Source organism: Bombus huntii, chromosome 2 (genome assembly GCF_024542735.1).
Source record: "Bombus huntii isolate Logan2020A chromosome 2, iyBomHunt1.1, whole genome shotgun sequence".
Classification (NCBI taxonomy): Eukaryota; Metazoa; Arthropoda; class Insecta; order Hymenoptera; family Apidae; genus Bombus; species Bombus huntii.
In genome coordinates, this window is record NC_066239.1 from 7,795,199 (window position 1) to 7,816,778 (window position 21,580).

General features: G+C 26.6%; 4 protein-coding genes across 8 annotated transcripts; 1 reads left to right on the plus strand and 3 right to left on the minus strand.

The window, feature by feature from the left end:
• Positions 1-2,039: 2,039 nt before the first annotated feature.
• On the minus strand, positions 2,040-7,172 carry LOC126878354 (ankyrin-1-like). The gene is made up of 3 exons (XM_050641103.1): positions 6,370-7,172; positions 4,601-4,944; positions 2,040-4,330 (listed from the first exon to the last, which is right to left on the minus strand). The coding sequence occupies exons 1-3, from the start codon at positions 7,170-7,172 to the stop codon at positions 3,768-3,770; spliced, it is 1,710 nt and encodes a 569-aa protein (XP_050497060.1). The 3' UTR covers positions 2,040-3,767.
• Positions 7,173-7,176: 4 nt separating this feature from the next.
• On the plus strand, positions 7,177-16,086 carry LOC126878351 (ribosomal RNA processing protein 1 homolog). Of its 2 annotated transcripts, none has more exons than XM_050641098.1 (7): positions 7,177-7,378; positions 12,344-12,567; positions 14,030-14,200; positions 14,264-14,446; positions 14,542-14,816; positions 14,900-15,593; positions 15,776-16,086. In XM_050641098.1, exons 1-7 carry the CDS (start codon positions 7,177-7,179, stop codon positions 16,007-16,009), a joined length of 1,983 nt encoding a protein of 660 aa, XP_050497055.1. In that variant the 3' UTR covers positions 16,010-16,086. The 2 variants fall into 2 exon arrangements, with proteins under 2 accessions (XP_050497055.1, XP_050497054.1); XM_050641097.1 differs by lacking the exon at positions 7,177-7,378 and adding an exon at positions 11,796-12,205.
• On the minus strand, positions 7,630-11,675 carry LOC126878379 (serine/arginine-rich splicing factor 7-like). 4 transcript variants are annotated; one of them, XR_007695645.1, is made up of 4 exons: positions 11,364-11,660; positions 10,713-11,092; positions 10,097-10,349; positions 9,144-9,386 (listed from the first exon to the last, which is right to left on the minus strand). XR_007695645.1 is itself a non-coding variant. In XM_050641158.1 (3 exons), the coding sequence occupies exons 1-3, from the start codon at positions 11,370-11,372 to the stop codon at positions 9,128-9,130; spliced, it is 648 nt and encodes a 215-aa protein (XP_050497115.1). In that variant the 5' UTR covers positions 11,373-11,675; the 3' UTR covers positions 7,630-9,127. The 4 variants fall into 4 exon arrangements, 3 of the variants coding, with proteins under 3 accessions (XP_050497115.1, XP_050497117.1, XP_050497116.1); XM_050641158.1 differs by lacking the exon at positions 10,097-10,349 and having other exon boundaries at positions 7,630-9,386; positions 11,364-11,675; XM_050641160.1 differs by having other exon boundaries at positions 9,144-10,346; positions 11,364-11,665.
• A 74-nt stretch (positions 16,087-16,160) lies between the features above and the next one.
• LOC126878365 (lysocardiolipin acyltransferase 1-like) lies at positions 16,161-21,384 on the minus strand. The gene is made up of 5 exons (XM_050641134.1): positions 21,226-21,384; positions 20,703-20,882; positions 20,378-20,585; positions 19,642-20,208; positions 16,161-19,563 (listed from the first exon to the last, which is right to left on the minus strand). The coding sequence occupies exons 2-5, from the start codon at positions 20,868-20,870 to the stop codon at positions 19,397-19,399; spliced, it is 1,110 nt and encodes a 369-aa protein (XP_050497091.1). The 5' UTR covers positions 20,871-20,882; positions 21,226-21,384; the 3' UTR covers positions 16,161-19,396.
• Positions 21,385-21,580: the final 196 nt, after the last annotated feature.

The window sequence follows — 21,580 nt, forward strand, 5'->3', positions numbered from 1 at the left end:
GAAAATACAATTAATTAAAATCATTTATTTTTTACAAGCACATAAACACATTTAATGAATAGAAATGTTACAATATTCTTAAATGCTATTCTGAAAAACTGATTATTCATTGAATACATTAGACACTTTTACTTTTAGAAAAAATGCTGCATGCTATAAGTAATTTTAAATACATATTGTAGTAACATGGTATTAGAAAAAGATGTAATAAAAGATTCCGTGATTACACGTAACTACATGTTATCTCATAATATTGACATATTCACTGCCATAGTTTAACATCTATTAAAGAAACAAGTATAACTTTTCATATGGATTTAAAATAATTATTGCTAATACTTCATATTATGTTTCATCATATTATGATGGAAGTAAAACTTTGTTACAGTTATTACTAATCATACATATTTTGTATGAATAGATAATGGTAGTGAATAAATTGATATAAAATAGTAAAATATTCTGCTTTGTTACATAATAATTTTATATGAGAATATATTTGACTACATACATAGATCTTATATTATCATTTAATATATGATTTGAATGCAGAGTGCACTTATATCCTTGAACAAATTAAGAGCTTTATGTTCAAAATGTAATAGTAAATAAGAAAAGGCAGGCTGGCCCATATAGAAGAATATATGTTTTCATAGTCATATAGGATTATACATATAGAAACTATTTCAATAAATAACTACACATGTATTCACTTTAAATTTTAAATAACCAGATCTAAAGAGTCAAAGAGCTTCTATTTTTATTTTTATTTATTAGATTCAAAAGCATGCTTGTATCATTCTCTTAATTCATAAGTTTTCTTTTCACAAATATTGTTCTTAAAGATATTTGAAAATATTGTATTGTTAAAAGTTTGTTACATTTAAATGAAGCAAGTGATTTAATATGCATTATCAACTTTATACATAGAATATATGAATATATAAGTGGTAAAAGACAACATTATATTATAAGTTGTATTTTCTTTCAATCTTTCAAGTTGTAACTAATTAAATTTGTTATGTGTTAAGTTGGATTTTTCTTGAATTGAATGCTTTCAATGTAATTAGAGAAGTATTATGCAAACTAAAATACAATACATTTGAAACTTTTTTCTTTTTTTTATCTAAATATGATGAAAATAAAAAAGAAACTGTAAATAAAGAATGAATGCAATCTTTTGAAATTACTTTGTAGATATACATGTGTATAAACTTAAAATATAATGAACTTTACACCATTATATTAAATAATAGTGCTGATATGGAATAATGACTATGGATATATATGAAGTTAAATTTATCGTTTAGGATACTTATATATTGGCAATAGTTCAATTTAATGACTCATAGAATGACAATGCAACATAAAATTACATTAAATTTTATATTTTAATGCATATTTTACAATTAAATTCCAGTCTTAAGTTTTAAATGTCTCTTATAAAAAAAATTAGATATTTTACATCATTAGTAAGGAAAAGAAAGAGAGGAGGGATATAGCCAAGAATGGATGAACAAAATGTTTTCATAATTGTAATATATTTGAAATAATAGTTTTTGAGAATACTAAAAGGTGCCAAAGAAAAATTTGTTCCATTATGTGTGAAATAAATTTTGAAGTACAATAAATTCTAGTATAATATACTAAAAAAATTGTATGTTCATAAAAATAATTAAATCATTGTTTCATTCTTTGTAAGTGATATAAATGTATCATAAAGCTATACATCGAATACGTTATATGAATGTTTCATTGCACTTGATACAATTAATACTTTTATATTATTGCAAAGATAGAAACTCATTCTTATCTTTAAATATGACAGTATTATATGATCAATGATCAATGATCACAGTTGATTAGTTTTCAAGAAGTTATAATTCATTGATTAGTATTATTAATCAATCTAGAAATACTATATAATAAAAATGTTTTTGGATGCTGATGCAACATTTTTTAATTTACATTTCAAAGGTAAATAAATTAAATATGTATGAATTTATTACATATGTTTTGTTTGAAAAAGAAAAGTTAAATATTCTGTAACTGTTTATTGCATGCAACAAATATTACTCATTAACCATCAAACAAAGACCAACAAAATTTGTTGAAATAATAAACATGATCTAATCCTTAATTAATTCTTAAAACAAAGAAAACGTTGCATTAGACATTTCAAACAGTAAATGAATGAAAGAAAGGAATCAACTTTTCTACAGCAATTTATAAAATTGTGCAATGTCGGATATTATCACAATGTATTGACAAAAGATTATAAGTGCGGCGCAACGACAAATTGGGCAAGCACGCTGAATGTGCACATTCACTGAATGTAACGGCTGTGAAATATTTTAATTCTTCGACTGTCATTTTATACTCGTATGGAAAAATGATTCGTAATAGTTTTATTTATTATTTCATAGTAATTCACTTCCCAAATTTTAACTTTGTTTCAACTAATTGCTATTTATTTGAATAAAATATAGCTGTCTCTATTTTTAATTAATAATATGAGAGTCGGAAAATTAACAGCATACATTATTAAGATGAAACATTGCTTTCCATGCTTTTTTATATTTTAAACTTCAATTAGAGGATATAAAATTAGTATTTTTCTTAAGTAAAAAAGTCATGTTTGTATGCATTTTACATGAAATATAAAGTAATTTTGAACTACGTATTTTAAAGTCGTTACGCAACTTTTGTTTACATGTATTGCGTTATATTTACTATAAAACTTTGTTTAAACGAATATTAACTAGAAATTGTTTTATACGTAATTGTATATAAGTAACTATAAAAACATGATTATTTTATTATTTCTTCTTTTTAATGGTTTATGTATGATTTATAATGTATACAAAATATATAGTAATGTTATTTTAATTAATCTATTATTATTTTTTAAAGTAATATTGTATGATAATAAATTAACCATATTGTTAAAGGCATATTTAATAAGACAGTATTTAAATTGGTATTATTCCTTTATTTAGAACATGTTTTGATATCACACAAATCTTTAGAAGGCACTTTTATCCACAGCCAAAAATTATGGCATTTACATACATATGTATATATCATTTTTAATTATATCTGTCCCAGTTTTACATATTTGAATACTAGACAGTCTTGAGCAACAAGCAAATACTAGTACCTACAATTGAGAAACAAAGAAGAATATGTACATGTGAATTATAATATTATGTAAGAATCTATTTTAAATTTTTCTTTTCCTGCGCTGTGGACCCCATATAACACGAAATTCATGTAACATGGAACATATCTCTCGCGTTATAAAGGGCCCCACTGTATGTACCAAAATTAATAAAAAAATTATATAATTTTATTAGATAATATATTTTAGTACTTAAATTTTATAAAAAATATTTTGTTAAGCCGCGTGAAAAAATAACAGTCATATAGTTGATATTCTCAAAATTATCATACAGAGACTATACAAACATAAAATATTGTCTATAGTATTATAGATATAATGTTCTAATACAGTCATTTATTTCAAAATTTGAACATTTTCAATAACAATAATTTTGAAATATATTTTTATATAAATATATATTTATTAAATATTTATATCAATATAAAAATGAATAACGATATAATCATCAGATTAATTGACTTTCGAATTTTTGACGAAATTCAAGATTTTATTACAAATTATGTTTCAATAAAAATAAAGGAAGATTAATTGGATTAACCATGAATTCAACAGTCTATTAGTAAAAACAGATATAAAGAAATAATTAAGCAGCGAGCTGACGACGTCTACTCAATTCGTGATCTATTAAAATGGAAATATCAGGATGGCGATGAAAAATCGTCGTACAATAGTTGACTGTTTGACTTGGGTCTGCGCCTGCTTTTAACAACAGACGTACTGCATTAACAAAGCCACTTTCTGCGGCTACTTGGAGGGCAGTCAATCCTTCTACGTTCAATTTCTCTAGCTGTGCAAGGGGTGATGTAACCAACAAAGAAACGGTTTGATGAAAACCTCTTGCAGAGGCTAAATGCAACGGTGTATTACCACCAGCATCTTGTATACTAGGATCTTCTCCATGTTCCAACAGTTTCGCCACCATGTCAGCATAATTTTTTCTAGAGGCAATGTGCAATGGAGTTTCACCATAACGCGACATTATACCGGTTGGCGTGTGAGATATAAGTAAAAACGCGGTGTTTAAAGCACCGCACTCGAGGCACTCGTGTAAAGGAGTTTCTCCTCTATCATTCTTCAGTGATGGATCCGCGCCAGCAGCCAACAACGTTTCGATCAATGATTCGATTTCAGTTCTATGATTGTTGTCTGTAATAAAAAAAATTATTTTTATTTATTTATTACAAAAAAATAAGAATAATTGGGAATAAATAGATGTGAAGATTACTTTTGATATTTAAATATACATATAATCTTAATATAATAATAATTGTTTAAATTTATTTCTTATTTATTAATTTTAATTTTTAAGTATAATTTGTTTTAAATATTAAGAAATATGTTGTTATTTAACAAAATACTTTTTAACGATAAAAAAAGTAATGCTTTAATTTATCTGAATGCACATGAAATTCATACCAAAAATAGTGGAGGAAGCTAAAATATGAAGTGCGCTGCGACCTTGATGGTCCTTTGCATTAACAGGACCAGCGCGTGCTAATAAATCAAGCGTTTCTAAAGCTGCTTCAAAATTATGATGTAAATTTTTTGATCCTTGTGCGTGAGCTAGTTGGCGTGTTAATATGTGTAGCGCGGTTAAACCACCGCCAGCTTCTTTCACGCCTGACGGGCAACCATATTTCAGGAGTTCTCCTACAAATTGTAATACATTTCCTGGTCCTCCATTTAAAATCACTCTGTGAAGCGCCGTCTCACCACGAGGGGAACGCACAGCTGGATCGCATCCGTTCGCAAGTAGTAAACTACGAAAGTTGGAAATAATCGTTTTTTATTTTCGATTGTTCTGTATCTATCAAATTGCAACGTTATTACTGGTAAAAATAGGTTGTAAATAAATTTAATTTCAATAAAAATTACGATGTTAATTAAAGATAACAATACAAATAATTTGTCAATACTGAAATTCTATGTTATAGAACAATAGACTTTTAACTCTGCTGCGTTCTTTAAATTATTTTTGATCCAATCTTATTTCTTTATCGTTAAACAATTTTTTAATTTTGAAGAAGACATAAAGGAAGGGTTATTAATGTGAAAAGAATTCCAAAATAAATAATGTGCCGATAAATGTATTGCTAAATTCATTTCAAATGTAATGCTAAAGAATATTTTAAAACATTAGAAATTTTATGATACGATTTAGAAGTCGTTTTAATATTATTCGAAAAAAATAGATAGTAAGTAGGATATTTTTACATTTCACGTGCAAATTATGTTTCTGCGAGTATTTGTTCGTGTTAGTATTACAGAATTACGTGAAATTCTTTCGGAAATATTACATCTTTGAACATCTGGTAACAACATGGCAAGAAAGATATTGAGGAAAACCATATAAACAAGAACATTTTCATGGTTATTAACAAGTTTGATGGTAAAATTCATTAAGAATGATTCACGTATTCATTTACCTCGATCGTAATAATTCCGATGTTTGGATACTTTTTACGACGTCAACATATTTCCCCACTAAAATTCAGTGGGCAAAATTAGAATTCAGTAAAGTCGACAAAATTAGATCGCTGTATTTACTATAGGAAATATTTGAATCTTTTTTCTTCTGTTTAAAAGAATTATATTTTATGTAAGTTTAATATTTGATAGTAATATGGAATATTAAAGTAATAATTCGTATACATAGGAAAATAATAAAAAAAATGTGAAAATAATTAATGACAAGGAACTTTTTAAATTAATTTCTTCAAGAACAAATTTATTATGATTAAAAAAAGGCAAGCACTATTTATATTTTTAGTTATATTTATCTAAAACATACTTATATATAGACATTAAACAAAATAAGTAATACTAACAAATATTTCGAAGACCGAGAAAGATAATATATATAGTCATTGCATCTTTACATTTTTAGATATAACCCTCAAGCTCAAATGAAAAGACTAAATGTATATACACACTTGTGTCAATTTAAAAAAATTGAAATATATTTTTAATAAAATTTCAGCAAATTTAAAAAAATGGATACTTACTGACAATTATTAGGTATAATTTCGAAACTTTCAAATTAAATTTTTCAGAACTGTAGCTCACAATTATATCATTAGTATATACTTGTATAAATATACTTGTATATTTAACAAAAATCTTATTTAGAAATATAAAACAACTCTAACTTTTAACTTGTACAATTTATTGAAGAAATTTCTTACCTGAGAATAGGAAAACAATGGTTCGTAGCGGCTACTAACAGGGGTGGATCACCTGAAACATTCCAATCCGGTTCGTCCAGGTTTTGTACAGAGTCACTGGCAAGAAGTGCCGCAACGCACTTGGCGTCCCCAGCACGTACAGCTTCGTGAAAATTCAATTCACTTTCGGGATCATATATTTCCTCAACGTCTTTTTGATGAACCACATCTTCTAACAATCCATTAGAAATTTCATAATTGTTTGAAAAATCGCTCGTTTCCATAGTAATATTATCGATAGAGTTTTGCAGTTCTTCTAACTTAAAATTATCCTCCGAAGAAAAATCGGTTCCACGTGTTTCCGACGTTACATCTTGAGAATCACACTCAGTAAAAAACGCATCAACTTTCATTGATACGAGCGAATTTGAATCTAGTAGTACACTTGAATCACAATCTTTCAACACTTCGTTTCTAATTTCATCAATATTTTTTGCATTTTCATTATCTTCAATGCTAATCGAAGTATTTTCATTTTTCTCTGGAAATTCAGCATCTTCGATATTTTTACATTCTACGGTATCTTTAACTTTCTGTTCGAGCAATTCTGACGTAGAAAGCGTCAGTTTTTCTTGATTAACAAGGATTTTTTCTTGTTCCTGACCACTTGTTGCATGCTTCATCATTGCAGAATCAAATTCGGTGCTTTCCTCGCGCGTTGCTTGTTCTTTCTTGTTGTGCACTACTTTACTGACTACTGTGCCTGTCTTCTTCTCTATGTTCTGTTCCTGTGATATGAGTTCGTTTGTATAAGCAGCAGTCATTCTGATGATAGTTGCTCGCCTTTTAATTGAACCTGATTCTCTGGTAATTGGCTTGACGCCTTTTAAGAGGAAGATAGCTCCACACCGTGATCTACTTTACTGCAGTCATTGCTGTGTTCTGTTTTTTCTCTTTTTTAATACACCTGTTTATTCATTGGTCTTTCGGTACGGTGTAATTGTCTACCATACGATCGAGATATCGGTCGGTGAGTAAAAATTATAAATCTCTGTACGTGAATCGAGTGTGGAAACAACTCATAAAACAAACCAACGAATCACAAATACGTGACTGAAAATCAAATGAGTCTGCTTACGAAGCGTCGCTATGGATTTCTCTGCTTCCCCTCTCCTTCTGCTAAACATCCCCACCTTTACTCTTTACCCCACTTCTCAAAACCCCCTGCGGTGCATTCAAGGAATTTATTGTAGATTGACATACTGAAAAATTGGATCACAATCATGATATATAATCCTTTTTATTTCTACAGCTTTATGCGTTTTAGACATTCACGAATATTGTTTTATCTATCTGCTTCTCCTTCTCATTAATAAAGCGTTAATAGTGCAAGGACTTTTACTTATCAAAATAATTAACATTTTTAGTTTTCAAAGTAACATTTTACCATTCATCACTTTCCTTACATTACGTTAATATGCAGAAAATTTTATTTTTATTTATGCTGTTATATGAAAATAAATAATTTTGATTTAATTATGCAAAAATCGAATACAAGGAGAAACTACAACAATATATAATTTTAGCTTTAATGGCGTAAACTAATTAGAATATGTCATATCATCGTTAACTCATTTTTTATGATTTCATATATACATCGCGGAACATAATTTTACTTTTCATTCACATTTCCAGAAAGATAATTATTTTTTTTTAAACTTCAAATGTTATATTAAAAAGCATTAAAATATATCAATAATATATTAAATATTACTTATATACCAACAATTTGTTTTTTTTTCTATTATTCAATATTTCGAAATTATGCAAATTAATTACTTACAGTTAATTTACTTTGATCAAAAAACAGATTTTGCAAAGAGCGCATTTAGAATATTTTTTGCTTAGAAAATAAAAAGGTTACTTCGCGAAAATGCGTACAAAACATTTTTTGAAATGATCTGCTCGTTATCTGTAAATATATTCACGTGATATATGTACGTGTGTTATTATATATTATATAAAAAGTCCATGAGAGTCACATTTATTTTAATTTCATGCAAAAACCTCATTTTTAGGTTCTTGTTTAAAATTGTGCAAATAGGATTTGCATATAGGAATGTATATATATTCTTTTTTTTTGTTACTAATCTCCTAACTATAATTTTGCTTTACTTCCTAAAACCATTTCTCACTCTTTGTCAAATATTGTAAGTATATATATCTATGTGTCTAGACTTCTTAAGACTGCAAATGTTTCTTAGTATGCCCAACATTTTCTTGTATACATAAATTGTATAAAAATTCTACTAGCCCTGTGTGCAACATCTTACATTTAAGAGTATGTAATCAACTTATTGTGATGATTCTATTTTTGTTATTATAATGTGAAGGAGATTTTAGAAAGCAATATATGATTTAAATTACAACAAATGTATTGTTCATGAAAGGGATATAGTGTGGCCATAAACTAAAATCTTAAATAGTGATATACAGACTGATCCAGATGCACTTAGGACCATAAATATATATATATGTATATATGTATATATATATACACACCTTGAACATTTAAAAAATATAGAAACTATAAATGTATAGTAATATTAATAATAATGTTTTCTCCATCTCTAGTCAATCACAATATCTTAATTATTTAAAGTAGCACTTTTGTGCCAAGAAGTATCACAGGTATCTTCAAATATGTACATATTTCGAAAGGCTAGAAAAGGTTTGCCACAAAAGAGCTTAATTGATAAAATAACATAAAAAATGATGGTCATACACGTATCAAATAAAGAATATACATCGTTTTATTTGCTGTGATATCTAGAAACAGATTTGGATTTGGCGGACTATGATCTTTAGAATCAGATCGCCGTTTATTACAAAGTTTCTCTTTAGTATAATCGCTTCTACTATGAGAACGGCTACGAGATGATGATCGTGAATGCTTGCTTCTTGATCTTGACCTCGAACGTGAGCGAGACCGTGACCTTGATTGCGATTTTGACCGTGAATAAGACCTGGAGTGGGATCTAAAATATATATTATATTAAAATCACGATTATATTGAAACTGCCTACAATTTCGAATTTTATTGCTTTTCTCTATCAAGTACATATATTTATTTATGTCAATTATATCAAATTTTCTATTTTTTCTATGAATGTAGCGTAGTATATCTTATGCAAAATTTTAAGAGATTTATGGAATAATTGGGCTTGCAAAAATTGCGACAAGTACCCAGGAAAACTATCATAGTTTACTTCATATTCTAATAAAAGTAAAAATTACGGAAATATTAATATACTATTATAGTTTGTAAAATGGATCTTCATATTTTATAATATTTTCTATTTCTTTTCTTTTGCTTAAATGTCAATATATAAGTGTATATATATTATATATATAAAAATATATATATAACATATTAATAAAATTAATTTAAATTGCTAAGTATTACAAATAAAATGCTATATTAATTTTAAAACTAATTATATCTATTTTGTTTCATTATTATTTTAGTTATGTACCGTCTTTACCGAAGGTTGTAGAGTACGTAATAGCAATACCATAAAGAAGAGAACAGATGAGTACTTATAGAGATGAAATCATATAAATATGTCAGGTATATGGGCGAAGAGTGGCTAGATGAGATGACTTACAGTTTATCTTTTAGTGACCATTAGATCTATTATGATAATTTGGCAAAGATAATAAGACAAAGGAAGAATATCAGAGATACCAGTAGTGCAGATGCGCAAAAACTTTCAGTCTAAGGTGATCTCAGTGGTCGTTAGAAGTATCGCAGTATGCAGAACTAGCCACTCCATCGGCCGTGTTTTCCTCTTTTGCTTGTAGTATGCAGAAAGAAACCAGAGAAATGTGGATATTCTATGCTGTAACTACGTAGTATCACAAAGTGAACCCAAGGCGAATCTGATGAGAATCTCAGTAGCAACACGTTTCTCTTACGTATGCCTGTTCAGCGGGGTCTGCTATAAAAATGTCAATATTATATCGATATTGTTCTTGATAATGAAAGCACTTTGGTATAGTATGTAAAATTTTAATATACAAAATTATTTCGTATTTCATTTGTTTCATACACCAAATATAAAAAAAAATGTCTTTTAATTAATATATATTAAAGTTTATCTTCTAATATAAATATTCTATTATAAAATGTTCAATATTTAAAGACCCAAACCTTATATAAAATTCATTATTACAAATTACTTTCATTGTACATTTAAGCATATATTTGTTAAATCAAATTCTGCATATATTTCTTGCTTACTTGTCTAATGGTTTTTTGCATGCCATAAAGTTTGTGTAAAGTGAATATGTTCTATACTTACCTTTTCTTACGAGTATTTCTATGTCGTTGACAATTTCTAGCATAGTGACCTCTTTCACCACATTCGTAACACCTATCTTCAGGATGAAATAGTTTGCCTACACCTCTTCTGAAATAACTTCTATCTCTTAATCTTCTCCCATTAGATGCTTCCACACGAGCTCGTCTTCCACATATAGTTCTCCCATCAAGTCCTCTTATTGCATCTTCTGCGTCTCTAGCATCTTCAAATTCCACAAAAGCAAATCCAGGTGGGTTTCTAGCTACCCATACATTCCTTAAAGATCCATAATAAGAGAAAGCATCTTCCAATTCTCGTCTTGTTGCACCATTTCCTAAGTTTCCTACATAGACTTTACAATCTGAAGGGTATCTTGGCATCTGAAAAATATATTTTAATAATTTAATACTGAATATATATAAACAATTTCCTTTATCTTTACTTAATAATGTATTTTAGACAATTAATGAATTTAACTTGTATGCTTTAATGATTTAACTACGACTGTAATATCTATTTATAATATTGAAAAGTATTAAAAGTCATAGCAGTCCTAAAGACTCAGACATTTGTAAACAATATATTATTTCCTTCTACGAAATATTTAATTTCTTTAAAAAATAAAGTATGACATATTCGACAAAATTATACCTTATTCATTGTCGATTAATTTATTGAGCACGAACATACAACGATATAATATACAAAATTATCAATTTTTCATACTGAAGAAAAAAATTGCATGTCAAGCACGTCAATTTTTTACATTTAGTATTTCGCCGAAATATAGGGGTTGATTAAAGTCCGATTTCTATTTAAAAATATAGATATAAACGATGAAAAATATGGAACTAACTGATATAATTACATATTTCTGTTATAATTTAAATATAATATAGATATAACTTCCTTTTTTCTGTTGTTTTTCAAACAAATAAAACAAATATTGAAAAGACTTAACATTTCCCAATTAAATTATTTCACGTATGTACAATATTAATAGCACAATATTTTAATGATTTCGATTTTACTATTGGTAGAACTGAAATTGATTCAGACCACGTTTTAGACGAACTTCACGATACTGTACTACTGTAGCGTACTGTACGAATTATACATAATTGCAATTATATATAATTCACGTGTTGACGAAACGTTAGCAAATGTGATTATAAACTTTATATGTTGTAATACATATACATTTATAAAATAATAATTTTAAATTGAAATTTGGGTACTAGTTAAAAATTGTTTAGAATAGTTAAAAATGGCAGTTAGAAAAGCACGTTGTATACGTGAACCGATGCAAAAGTCTATACAACATGTAAAACATATATCTTCAAAGCAAGTGAATGAAAAAGCTAAAAAAGCAATTGTTATCGCACAAGAAATTAAATTTGCTCGATTACTTTCATGTAACGATAAAGTAACTCGAGATAGAGTACTAAAAAATTTAAAAAGATGGTTGATAGTTCGTTCACAAAGTACTCTTTGTAAGATTTGTATTCTTGTTAATTGAAATTCCAATTAGTTCTGATTTTTGTTTATCTAAATTTATTTATCTAAATTTTGTTTATCTATTTATTCGTTATATTATTACGAAAAGATATACTTTGTATGTTTTTTTTTAGCACTTACAAAGGCGGATTTTATGCGATTATGGAAAGGTTTATTTTATTATATGTGGATGTCAGACAAACCTTTGATTCAAGAAGAACTAGCAGAATCTCTTAGTAAAATTGTACATTGTTTAAAAACTAAAGAGGTAGTATTACTCTATACAGAATGTGTTTTAAGAACTTTAGGTATTGAATGGTTTGGTATAGATCAATATAGATTAGATAAATTTTGCATGGTAAGTATTAATATGATACCTTTTTATATAATACACTTATATATACACTCCTCATTAAAAAGATAACCCAGGTGTGCTATCTTTAATTTCTCAATGATGCATGTAAAGTTTTTTGTCTGTAACGTATGATATCAAAACATTATGAGCTCAGAATATGCAGTTCGTTGAAAGTAATTAAAAGTATTATGAGGTTTAATGTGTAACAAAAAAAATTGTTTTATTTTAAGTACGAAATGATAATACACTCTGTTAATATGTTTAGAAATTGCTCAGTAGTTTACGATCTATCAACTAGTATAGATTACAGTACAATATTATATAAATTTGTAAGTATGGGACATGGAAAAAAATTAAACAAGTCTGAAAAAAAGAACAAATTCTTGAACTAAAACAGCAACAGTTATCAATAGCAAAAATATCGAAAATAATAAGAAGAAGTTATAAAGTAATACACAATTTTTTAAGAAATGTTGAAGATTATAGCAAAAAGTAGTTAACAACGAAACACAGAGTAGAACGTTTACGCTTTGCAAAAGAAAAAATGCATTGGAAAAAGAAATGAAGAAGGGTACTATTTTCAAATGAAAAAGATTCAACTTGGATGGTCCTGATGGGTTCCAATATTATTTTCATGACATAAGAAAAGAGACAATATCAGCAATTCGATGACGAATGGGAGGAGGCAGCATTGGGCCGGCATCGGTTATTTCGGTAAAACAAGTACCAAGTTCATCAATGGGAGAATGAATAGTGTCTGATACATAAATTTAATCAAAGAACAAATAAATAATCATGCAGAATGCATTTCTGGACTTGATTACATCTTTCAACAAGATAATGCATCTGTACACACATCAAGATTGGTCTAATCATATTTTAATGAAAATAATATATCTGTTTTGCCGTGGCCTGCACGCTCCCCGGACCTTAATATTATTGAAAATTGCTGGGCAGAATTTGTTCACGGCATATATGCGAATGGAAAGCAGTATCAATACGTACAAGAATTAAAATATGCAATTGTACGCAAATGAGATACGTTAAGTCAAAATTATATCGAGAAACTATATAAATCGATAGCAAATCGTATAATAGAAGTAATAGAAAATAAAGGGGGATGTACCCATTATTAAATAAGTACATATGTTTGATAAGTAATTATTGTTAGTTACAATTTATGTTGATTATTATTTTCTTATTATAGATGTGTTATCATTTCGTTCTTAAAATAAAACAATTTTTTTTGTTACACACTAAACCTCATAATATTTTTAATTATTTTCAATGAACCGTATATTCTGAGCTCGTAATGTTTTATTGTATTGTAAATTTATTTATGATATTATACGTTACAGACGAAAAACTTTACATGCATCATTGAGAAATTAAAGATAGCACACCTGGGTTATCTTTTTGACGAGGAGTGTGTTAAATTTTTTTATTAATAAATATGTATTTACAGCTAGTTCGAAGAATAATTCGACAGACTTTCCAGAAATGTAAAGAGAATTTATGGGATATTGAATGGGTAAAAGATATTTCTGAAATACTTGAAAAATTATTAGTTGATCCAAAAATATGTATTGGTTTTACTATGCATATAACAGAAATATATCTAGAAGAACTTGCAAAAGTATGTTATTTTATATTAAATATTGATTTATTGTTAATTTATTAACAAGTTTAATTTTTATAGATTAGTGATGGAAATATACCAGAAAATGCTGTTACAGAATTTATTAAACCATTTATTTCATATCTTATACCTATGGATGATGAAAGACAAATTAAACATGTAATGAGACATATTTTTAGATATCTGATTTTTCAATCAGATATTGGTGTGGATTATATGGAAAAATTTAAAGCTTGGAGAAGTGTGAATATTAATGTTTTTTATTATCTTAAAACTTATATGAAATAATTTGTTTATAACTTATAGTGACAATAATATGTATTATTGTTTTTATATAGGCTGGTTTTCCTGCTGGTTCTATTGATGCTATGGAAAAAATAGAAGTGTCAGATGAAGAAGATAATAATATTACCAGAGACGTAGACATTTATCTTGAAAAACAAATGAAATATAATACAGAGAAACCACTAGATCCTAGAGCTGGTAGAATAGATGTTGAATTGCCACAAATACCTTTTAATCCAAGACAGATAGCTGATTTGTTAAATAAGTATAAATTTCATTCCTTATCAACAACAAAATCACGTAGACAATTACGTCGTCTTATTAAAGAGTATGTATTGTGTGATTATCAATTAAAGAATATATTAAAGACATTAGTAACAAACTAATAAATTGATTGAAATATCTTTGTAGGTTTATAGAATTATCAGATGGTAAAATGCCATTAGGCATTAAGGAAATAAGAATTCCAAAAATGCAAAAAAAAAATACAGATATAAAGTCAGCTGCAGTACGTCTTTTAAAATTTGAGCAGGAATTATATTCGGATACGCTACAAGAAGGGCGCAAAAGGAAAAAGAATAAGCAGTTAATACAAGATGAAAGTGATAAATTTAGTGAAGAAGAATCAGAAAATATTAACGACGAAACTAATCATGAAAATAATACTGTAGAAATGAATAATGACGAAACTATTAAAAAAAAAAGAGAAATGAAGCATAAATTAGATTTTACTGATAATTTAATAAATACAAATTCTCAAATATTAGATGAAAATAATCCGAGTTTGAAGAAAAGGAAATCTAAGACAAATGATGAAAATAAAAAAATAAAATTGAAAAAGAACAAGAATATAGCTGCCAAAACACTAAACATTGTCAAACAAGTAAAGAGAAAAAAGTCAACAAAATCAAAAGTTACTGGTAAATGGAATGTTTCTGATAATATAGAACCATCCACTCTTTTGATGGATAATAACAGCACAAAGTCATGTATGGAAATTGATGAAAATTCAGTTACAAGTAACCACGAGCAAAGAAATAATGTACATAATAAACAACCAACTTGGTTGGTACCTATATTAACAAAATTAGAGAATAAAAAAAATGTAAGTCTTATAGCATTTACTTGTTATATATTTTTGTATTTTTATTATTTTTCATAAAATACGTACGTATCTATTTTATGGCAATTAAATTTTCAAACTTACTGTCTTTTTTTATACTGTTTGAAACTATTATAATATGATATATTGATATATATATATATATAAATATCTTTATTATGTAGGAAACACCAATAAGCTTAAAAAGAAAACATGAAATAAGTACTACTACAAGTTCTAAAAAACGAGTGAAAATTGCTCTTCACTGTAATACAGCTCAACATACATCTGAATATATTTCACAAATTCGGAAAAGTCCAGCTATACCTTTTGATGCAAACAAGAAACCATTAGCAGGTGTACTAAAAGCAAGTCCTATACCAAGTCCAATTAATCCATTTTATAGAAAAAATATGTAAAATGTTTGTTAAATTAATAAATAAAGTAATAATCATTTGTTAATAAAACAAATAAAACTACGATTTTTTCAAATAAATTATTCTTATTAATTATTATTTTTCACGTATTATGATGGTTCTTACATATTTTTTTGAAAATTTATAACGCGGGAATAACAATTAACATAGGGAAAATACAGAATATGGGAATACAGAGTTATCTACTTAACTCGTAACTCGTGTTTGCGACATATAAGATGGCAAGTGTCATGTACGTCTACTGTCAATAAATTGCTATTTACTCGCATTTAACTTCTGATCATGGGCATAAAACTATAAATAAGATAGACCTAACATCATTGATAATTATGTATACGTATACTTGACGCTCATCTTAATTATCTCTGCCAAAACCATTGAAGTGATTAAACACATTGGCGTCCAACCATCGGGATCACGGATACTCGAGTGTTCCGGGTGGCCCGGAAAAAATCGGATGATCTCGTGCGGTGACATACGATATACGAATACTATATTTTTTATGCATAGTAGTCTACGGTGCGTGTGACCTTACACTTGTAATTGAAAAAAAGAATTATTGCAATCATAACTATGTATTTTAATTATAAACTTATAAACAATCAAGAGAAAACTTTTCATATAATAATATAAACTTAAATGTATTTATTGCATTTACATTTATTTTCACAATACTATACTAAAGTTTCATACATACTTACATTTACATAATAATAAAGTTTCATCATATATATGTATATTTCTCGCATCATGAAATACATACACATTGGAACAAATATATTATTTTGATTTTTTTATAATTATAATATATATATATATATATATAATTATATAATAATATAAACTGTAATTATATAATATAAATTATATGATTATATAATTACAATTTATATTATTTTCCTTTTTGTCTATTTTTGTGTGATGACACACACATTACATGTAACAAATATATATCCTAATGTTTAAATAACAAAAATATTTAAATGTATTTATGGTTTAAAAATAGTATGAAGTATATTGAAAATGAAAAGATTAAAGTGTATATTATTATTCAAGCCAAATAAAAAATGATATTTTATTAATAAATTAATTTAAATTCGTAAGCAATTAATATTAATCTATTTGCCTCTTGTCTTAACTGAGGTAAGTAAAATTTTAATACCAATAATAATGAAAGTTTTAGAAAAAGCAGATAATTTAAATAGAGAAGTCTTTAAAATTCTTATACAACCTTCTTGTTTGAATACTGTTCATAAAAGTACACTAATACACATATGTTTTTGGCACATGAATTCACTTTTACTTATAACATTTCTATAGCTATAGAAAAATAGAGGATCAGCTACTATTACGAAACCAAATACTTAAAAATTATATTCTATGCATTTCATTCATATATTACATAATATTTTTAGTTTTAATACTAAGTTCCATTACAAAAGAATTGAAACTTGTAAGATTGTTTGTATAATTCAGTCAATACGAAAAATAAAAGATTATATTTCATACCATTTAAATACATTGAAATGACACTTTAAGAAATTTTAAGTGCATAAGTATCTCATACTTTACTTTGATTGAATTTTAAATTTCGCAGGATTTTGAAATGTTTCACGAAAGTAATTTTATTTTATACCATATATGTATGTACATTTGTACTTTGAAATATGAGATAATGAGGCACTGTGTCCATCGTTAGCTAGATTGACTTTAATTATGATTCCTAAAAAATATTCAAACCAAATATTATAGCATCATGCAAATTAAAAAATATATATAAATATCTGTCATTATTTAAATACATACATATAATACTGCTTGTATTATTATATCATTATATTATAGATAGATTAAACATCTTCGAAAAATTATAATGCTTAATGCTGTTAAAATTTATGATCATAAAATTCATTAATTATTGCTAAACTACATATCTATCATTCGAAATTAATTATCATTTCATTTTATATTGTTTTTCAATAGTTATAATATAAATTATTGATAAAAAGCAAAATCGAGATTCTTTTTTAAAAATTTGTTACAGTATTCAAATTATACTCAATAAAAGTATCATTATAACACGCATTTGCAACACATTTTAAGAAATTTGTACAATATCTATGATTTTTAAAGTATAAAAATCGTAGCATGCGTGCGCTCAGTGAATTATATTTAATTTAGAACTCTTTTTGTAATATCAAACTATATGTGTTAAATTAATATTATAATCTCTAGCAATAACATGTAATAAACTGAATATTTTTATACACATTTCATGCATAAATTTTGTATAAAGTACGTTCCTAAGTAACACAGAAAGTTTTCTGAAAATTGATCTGGTAATTTGTGTAAATGTAATATTTTAATTGTTTGTAATGTACAATTTTTAAAATGTCTGAAATATTTGTATATGACATAAATAATTAGAGTTTTGTACCATTATTTTGATATTAAACATTGTTAACCTAATTGTATGGTTGGTTAAGTGTTGGATAAAAAAGGTATTTGAAAATTTGTTAATTTTTCTATGATTGTACTTTAATATTAAATACTTCTTTTCTCAGGTTTTAGAAACAAAAATAAAATATTGTCATATATATAAATCGAAACCATTTTTTATAAATATTAACACTGAATATGAGAAAAGGATACTACATCCTAAACATTTAAGTTAGCAAAATATATTTTTTTTAAAACTTGTCGATATTAGTATCAACTCTCCATAGTTTACAAACTGTATCAAGATATAAACAAAATTATGAAAAACAGTAATTTTTAAACCATAGCACATGGTATAAAAGAATAAATTAAATATTATGGTGTATATATGATATATACAATCTTTATTTTCTATAATTAGAACTAAAAAATGTAAAATATAAATTCTTTTTTATAACTCAGTAATCTATGGAGGGCTAATTTTCCCACAACATTAAAGTATTATAATTTTATAGTTCCATCATTTTTTTTATCTAGTACACTATAGTAATACCTTTAATTTATGATATTAAACTAGCATTATTATTATATATTTCAGTCAAATATATTAAATTGTGTTTGTTCTAAAACAACTTTTTTAAATTAGTTCATATTAAATTTATATATTATCTATAAGATAAGTGTTCCCACATATTCTATGCTCTGCTTTGAATTGTCATTATACCACTTAAAATTTCTAATATATAAACTTGTTAAAATTAATATCTTTCATCGATTTTTGAAAATTAAATCAACTTTAATTTACTCCAAACTCATATATAGATTATTTATGAATGTCTAAAATATTTATAATAAAGTTTTAGAAATAATTTAATTTAATATTGGAATTTAATACTGAAATCTATTTGCATTAAATAGTTTAAAATTTTATTAATCATATTTTTTTGTAAGGAAGTGTGTTCTCCAACGCCAATACCATCCCATTTCAAGTTGATTAAAACCAGTAGTAAAAAATGATAGAGCAATAAAAAAAACTGAATGTACCAGTGTCCATAATTGGAATACTGGTGAAATAATAAGTAAAACTATCATACATCCTGAAATTTAAAAAAAAGATACGATATTTTTAATAGAAATATCAAAAATTAGTGAAAATAAGTAGAATAAAATATTACCTGTTAGAATGCTCCAGAAACTAAAGGCAATATGTAAAGGACGTAATTTTGTTAACGGCCAAATTTCAGCAGGAAAAGTTTTCTTTTCATAAAATTGTTTTAATATTTCTTCTTTGTTAAACCACTTTTCTTCTAACCATCGCCTTAATGTTAAATCATCTGTTGGCACATCCGATGATGGTATTCGCTTAATATGAAAATGTACTTCATTTGGTAATTTTCCTTTGATCAAATCTAATTCAGATTGTGGAATATAATCAGGATATGCAATCGTTAAATCATAAACAGCATTGAGATAACTTGCTTGTTGAAGATGTCGAACTAAATAACTGAATCCTGTTGTCTTTGGATGAAGAGTAAAAGAATATTGTGGCAGAACATGTTGCATGGCATATTTGTCAGATTTCTCTTTGCTGTTTTTTGTTAGATCAGTACCCTCGGGAAATATAAGCAATTGAGAGCGCCTATCAAGAGCCACTAAATAATCCAAGGTACGTGACAATCGGTTTTGATCTTCTTCCCAGCGACGAGTTATATAAAGGAAACCATACATTTGCATTATCCATCCTGTTATATAACGACATTATTTTGTTATGTTATTTAAGAAAAACAAATGGAATAACAATTAAGTTTTTAATGATCATTGTATAAAAATGATGTGGCAGTTATGGTATTATGAAAGGTATGTTATGAATATTTTTGGAGTATGTGGGATTATGATCACTTATCGTATTACCTGGTCCTGGAATATGTCGTATAGGATCCTTTAAAACAAATTTTAATCTATGAGTTGCTACATTAGGTAAACATGCTTGATACATTGCAGCCCACAAAAAATTCCAATCCACCCGTGTTCTATGATTCATTACAAGAACAGCAGATTCATTTGGAGATATATGGTCTCCTGATACCAAAATTTTTACACCAAATACTTTCAAAAGAGCCTAGAATATATTGAAATTATTAGCTTATTCATGATACAATTACATAACTCACATGTAAGGAAATTTTGACTCTGAAACAAAAAAAAGAAAGAAAAAGAAGACATTTATTTTGCTTACTGTGGAATAAAGTTCCCAACAAGCAAGTAATAGATCGCCACATTTTCGAAACTTTGGAGGACTAAAAAATAACAGTGGTAACATAGGGCAAGCAATAAATAGAAAACCAGCCACTATGCTGCTGTACCATAGTGCACAATATAAAGTACCACGTAAAAGTCCACGCATCTCAAATTGTGTCTTGAATATTTAAAGAAATATGTAATAATATATTTATTTATAACAATTATATGTATAAAGCTTAAAAACTTATCTATTATTATAAAATATATGTACTAGAAATACATACCTTAGAACATTTACTTATAATTAAATCATATATCATATAAAAGAATTATAAGGCAAAAGATAGAAACTTTTGTTTATAACGAAATATTTTTAGTTTATAAAAAAATAGAAAATTTTTATTTTTAAATAATATTTAATATTAAAGAAGTAGGAACAGCAGAAGTGTAAGTCTAATATAAATTAAATTAAATGTTTACAAATTTGCATATATAATATTTTGAATAGTAGAACTTACCTTGTCATGTGTATGTTTTAAATGAACTACTTTTTTCAAGCATTTAATGTTAACTGAAATGTTCTGAAATGTTTTCTTTGGCTTCTCTTCTATCTTACTAGAGGGGCTTCCTCTACTTCACCCCTTTCACCCCATTCTCCACCCAATATCTACTAAGTTCTGGGATGCTGTGTTGGACCATTATTGATCTGTTAAAACAAGGGGAAAGTTCATAATTGTTTTTAAAATTTTGATTTGTTTCCACAGTTTCTTTATAAATGTTATAAGAATAAATATTATAACAAAAAGATATATGTGTGTATATGCAGTAGAATAGATCTTTGTCATTTGTTTTTACTTTTTTGTTTTATGATTA

What these genes read in the sequence shown, in the direction of transcription:
- LOC126878354 (XM_050641103.1), bottom strand. Translation starts at nt 7,172, where the DNA reads ATGACTGCTGCTTATACAAACGAACTCATATCACAGGAACAGAACATA. An exon ending in CATTGTTTTCCTATTCTCAG is followed by an intron (nt 4,945 to 6,369) that starts GTAAGAAATTTC and finishes CAACTTTCGTAG; the next exon opens with TTTACTACTTGCGAACGGAT. An exon ending in AGCTTCCTCCACTATTTTTG is followed by an intron (nt 4,331 to 4,600) that starts GTATGAATTTCA and finishes TTTTTATTACAG; the next exon opens with ACAACAATCATAGAACTGAA.
- LOC126878379 (XM_050641158.1), bottom strand. An exon ending in AGAAATACTCGTAAGAAAAG is followed by an intron (nt 9,387 to 10,712) that starts GTAAGTATAGAA and finishes TATATATTTTAG; the next exon opens with ATCCCACTCCAGGTCTTATT.
- LOC126878351 (XM_050641097.1), top strand. Translation starts at nt 11,980, where the DNA reads ATGGCAGTTAGAAAAGCACGTTGTATACGTGAACCGATGCAAAAGTCT. An exon ending in GATTAGATAAATTTTGCATG is followed by an intron (nt 12,568 to 14,029) that starts GTAAGTATTAAT and finishes ATGTATTTACAG; the next exon opens with CTAGTTCGAAGAATAATTCG. An exon ending in AATTAGAGAATAAAAAAAAT is followed by an intron (nt 15,594 to 15,775) that starts GTAAGTCTTATA and finishes TTTATTATGTAG; the next exon opens with GAAACACCAATAAGCTTAAA.
- LOC126878365 (XM_050641134.1), bottom strand. Translation starts at nt 20,870, where the DNA reads ATGCGTGGACTTTTACGTGGTACTTTATATTGTGCACTATGGTACAGC. An exon ending in GTTGGGAACTTTATTCCACA is followed by an intron (nt 20,586 to 20,702) that starts GTAAGCAAAATA and finishes AATATATTCTAG; the next exon opens with GCTCTTTTGAAAGTATTTGG. An exon ending in ACGACATATTCCAGGACCAG is followed by an intron (nt 20,209 to 20,377) that starts GTAATACGATAA and finishes GTTATATAACAG; the next exon opens with GATGGATAATGCAAATGTAT.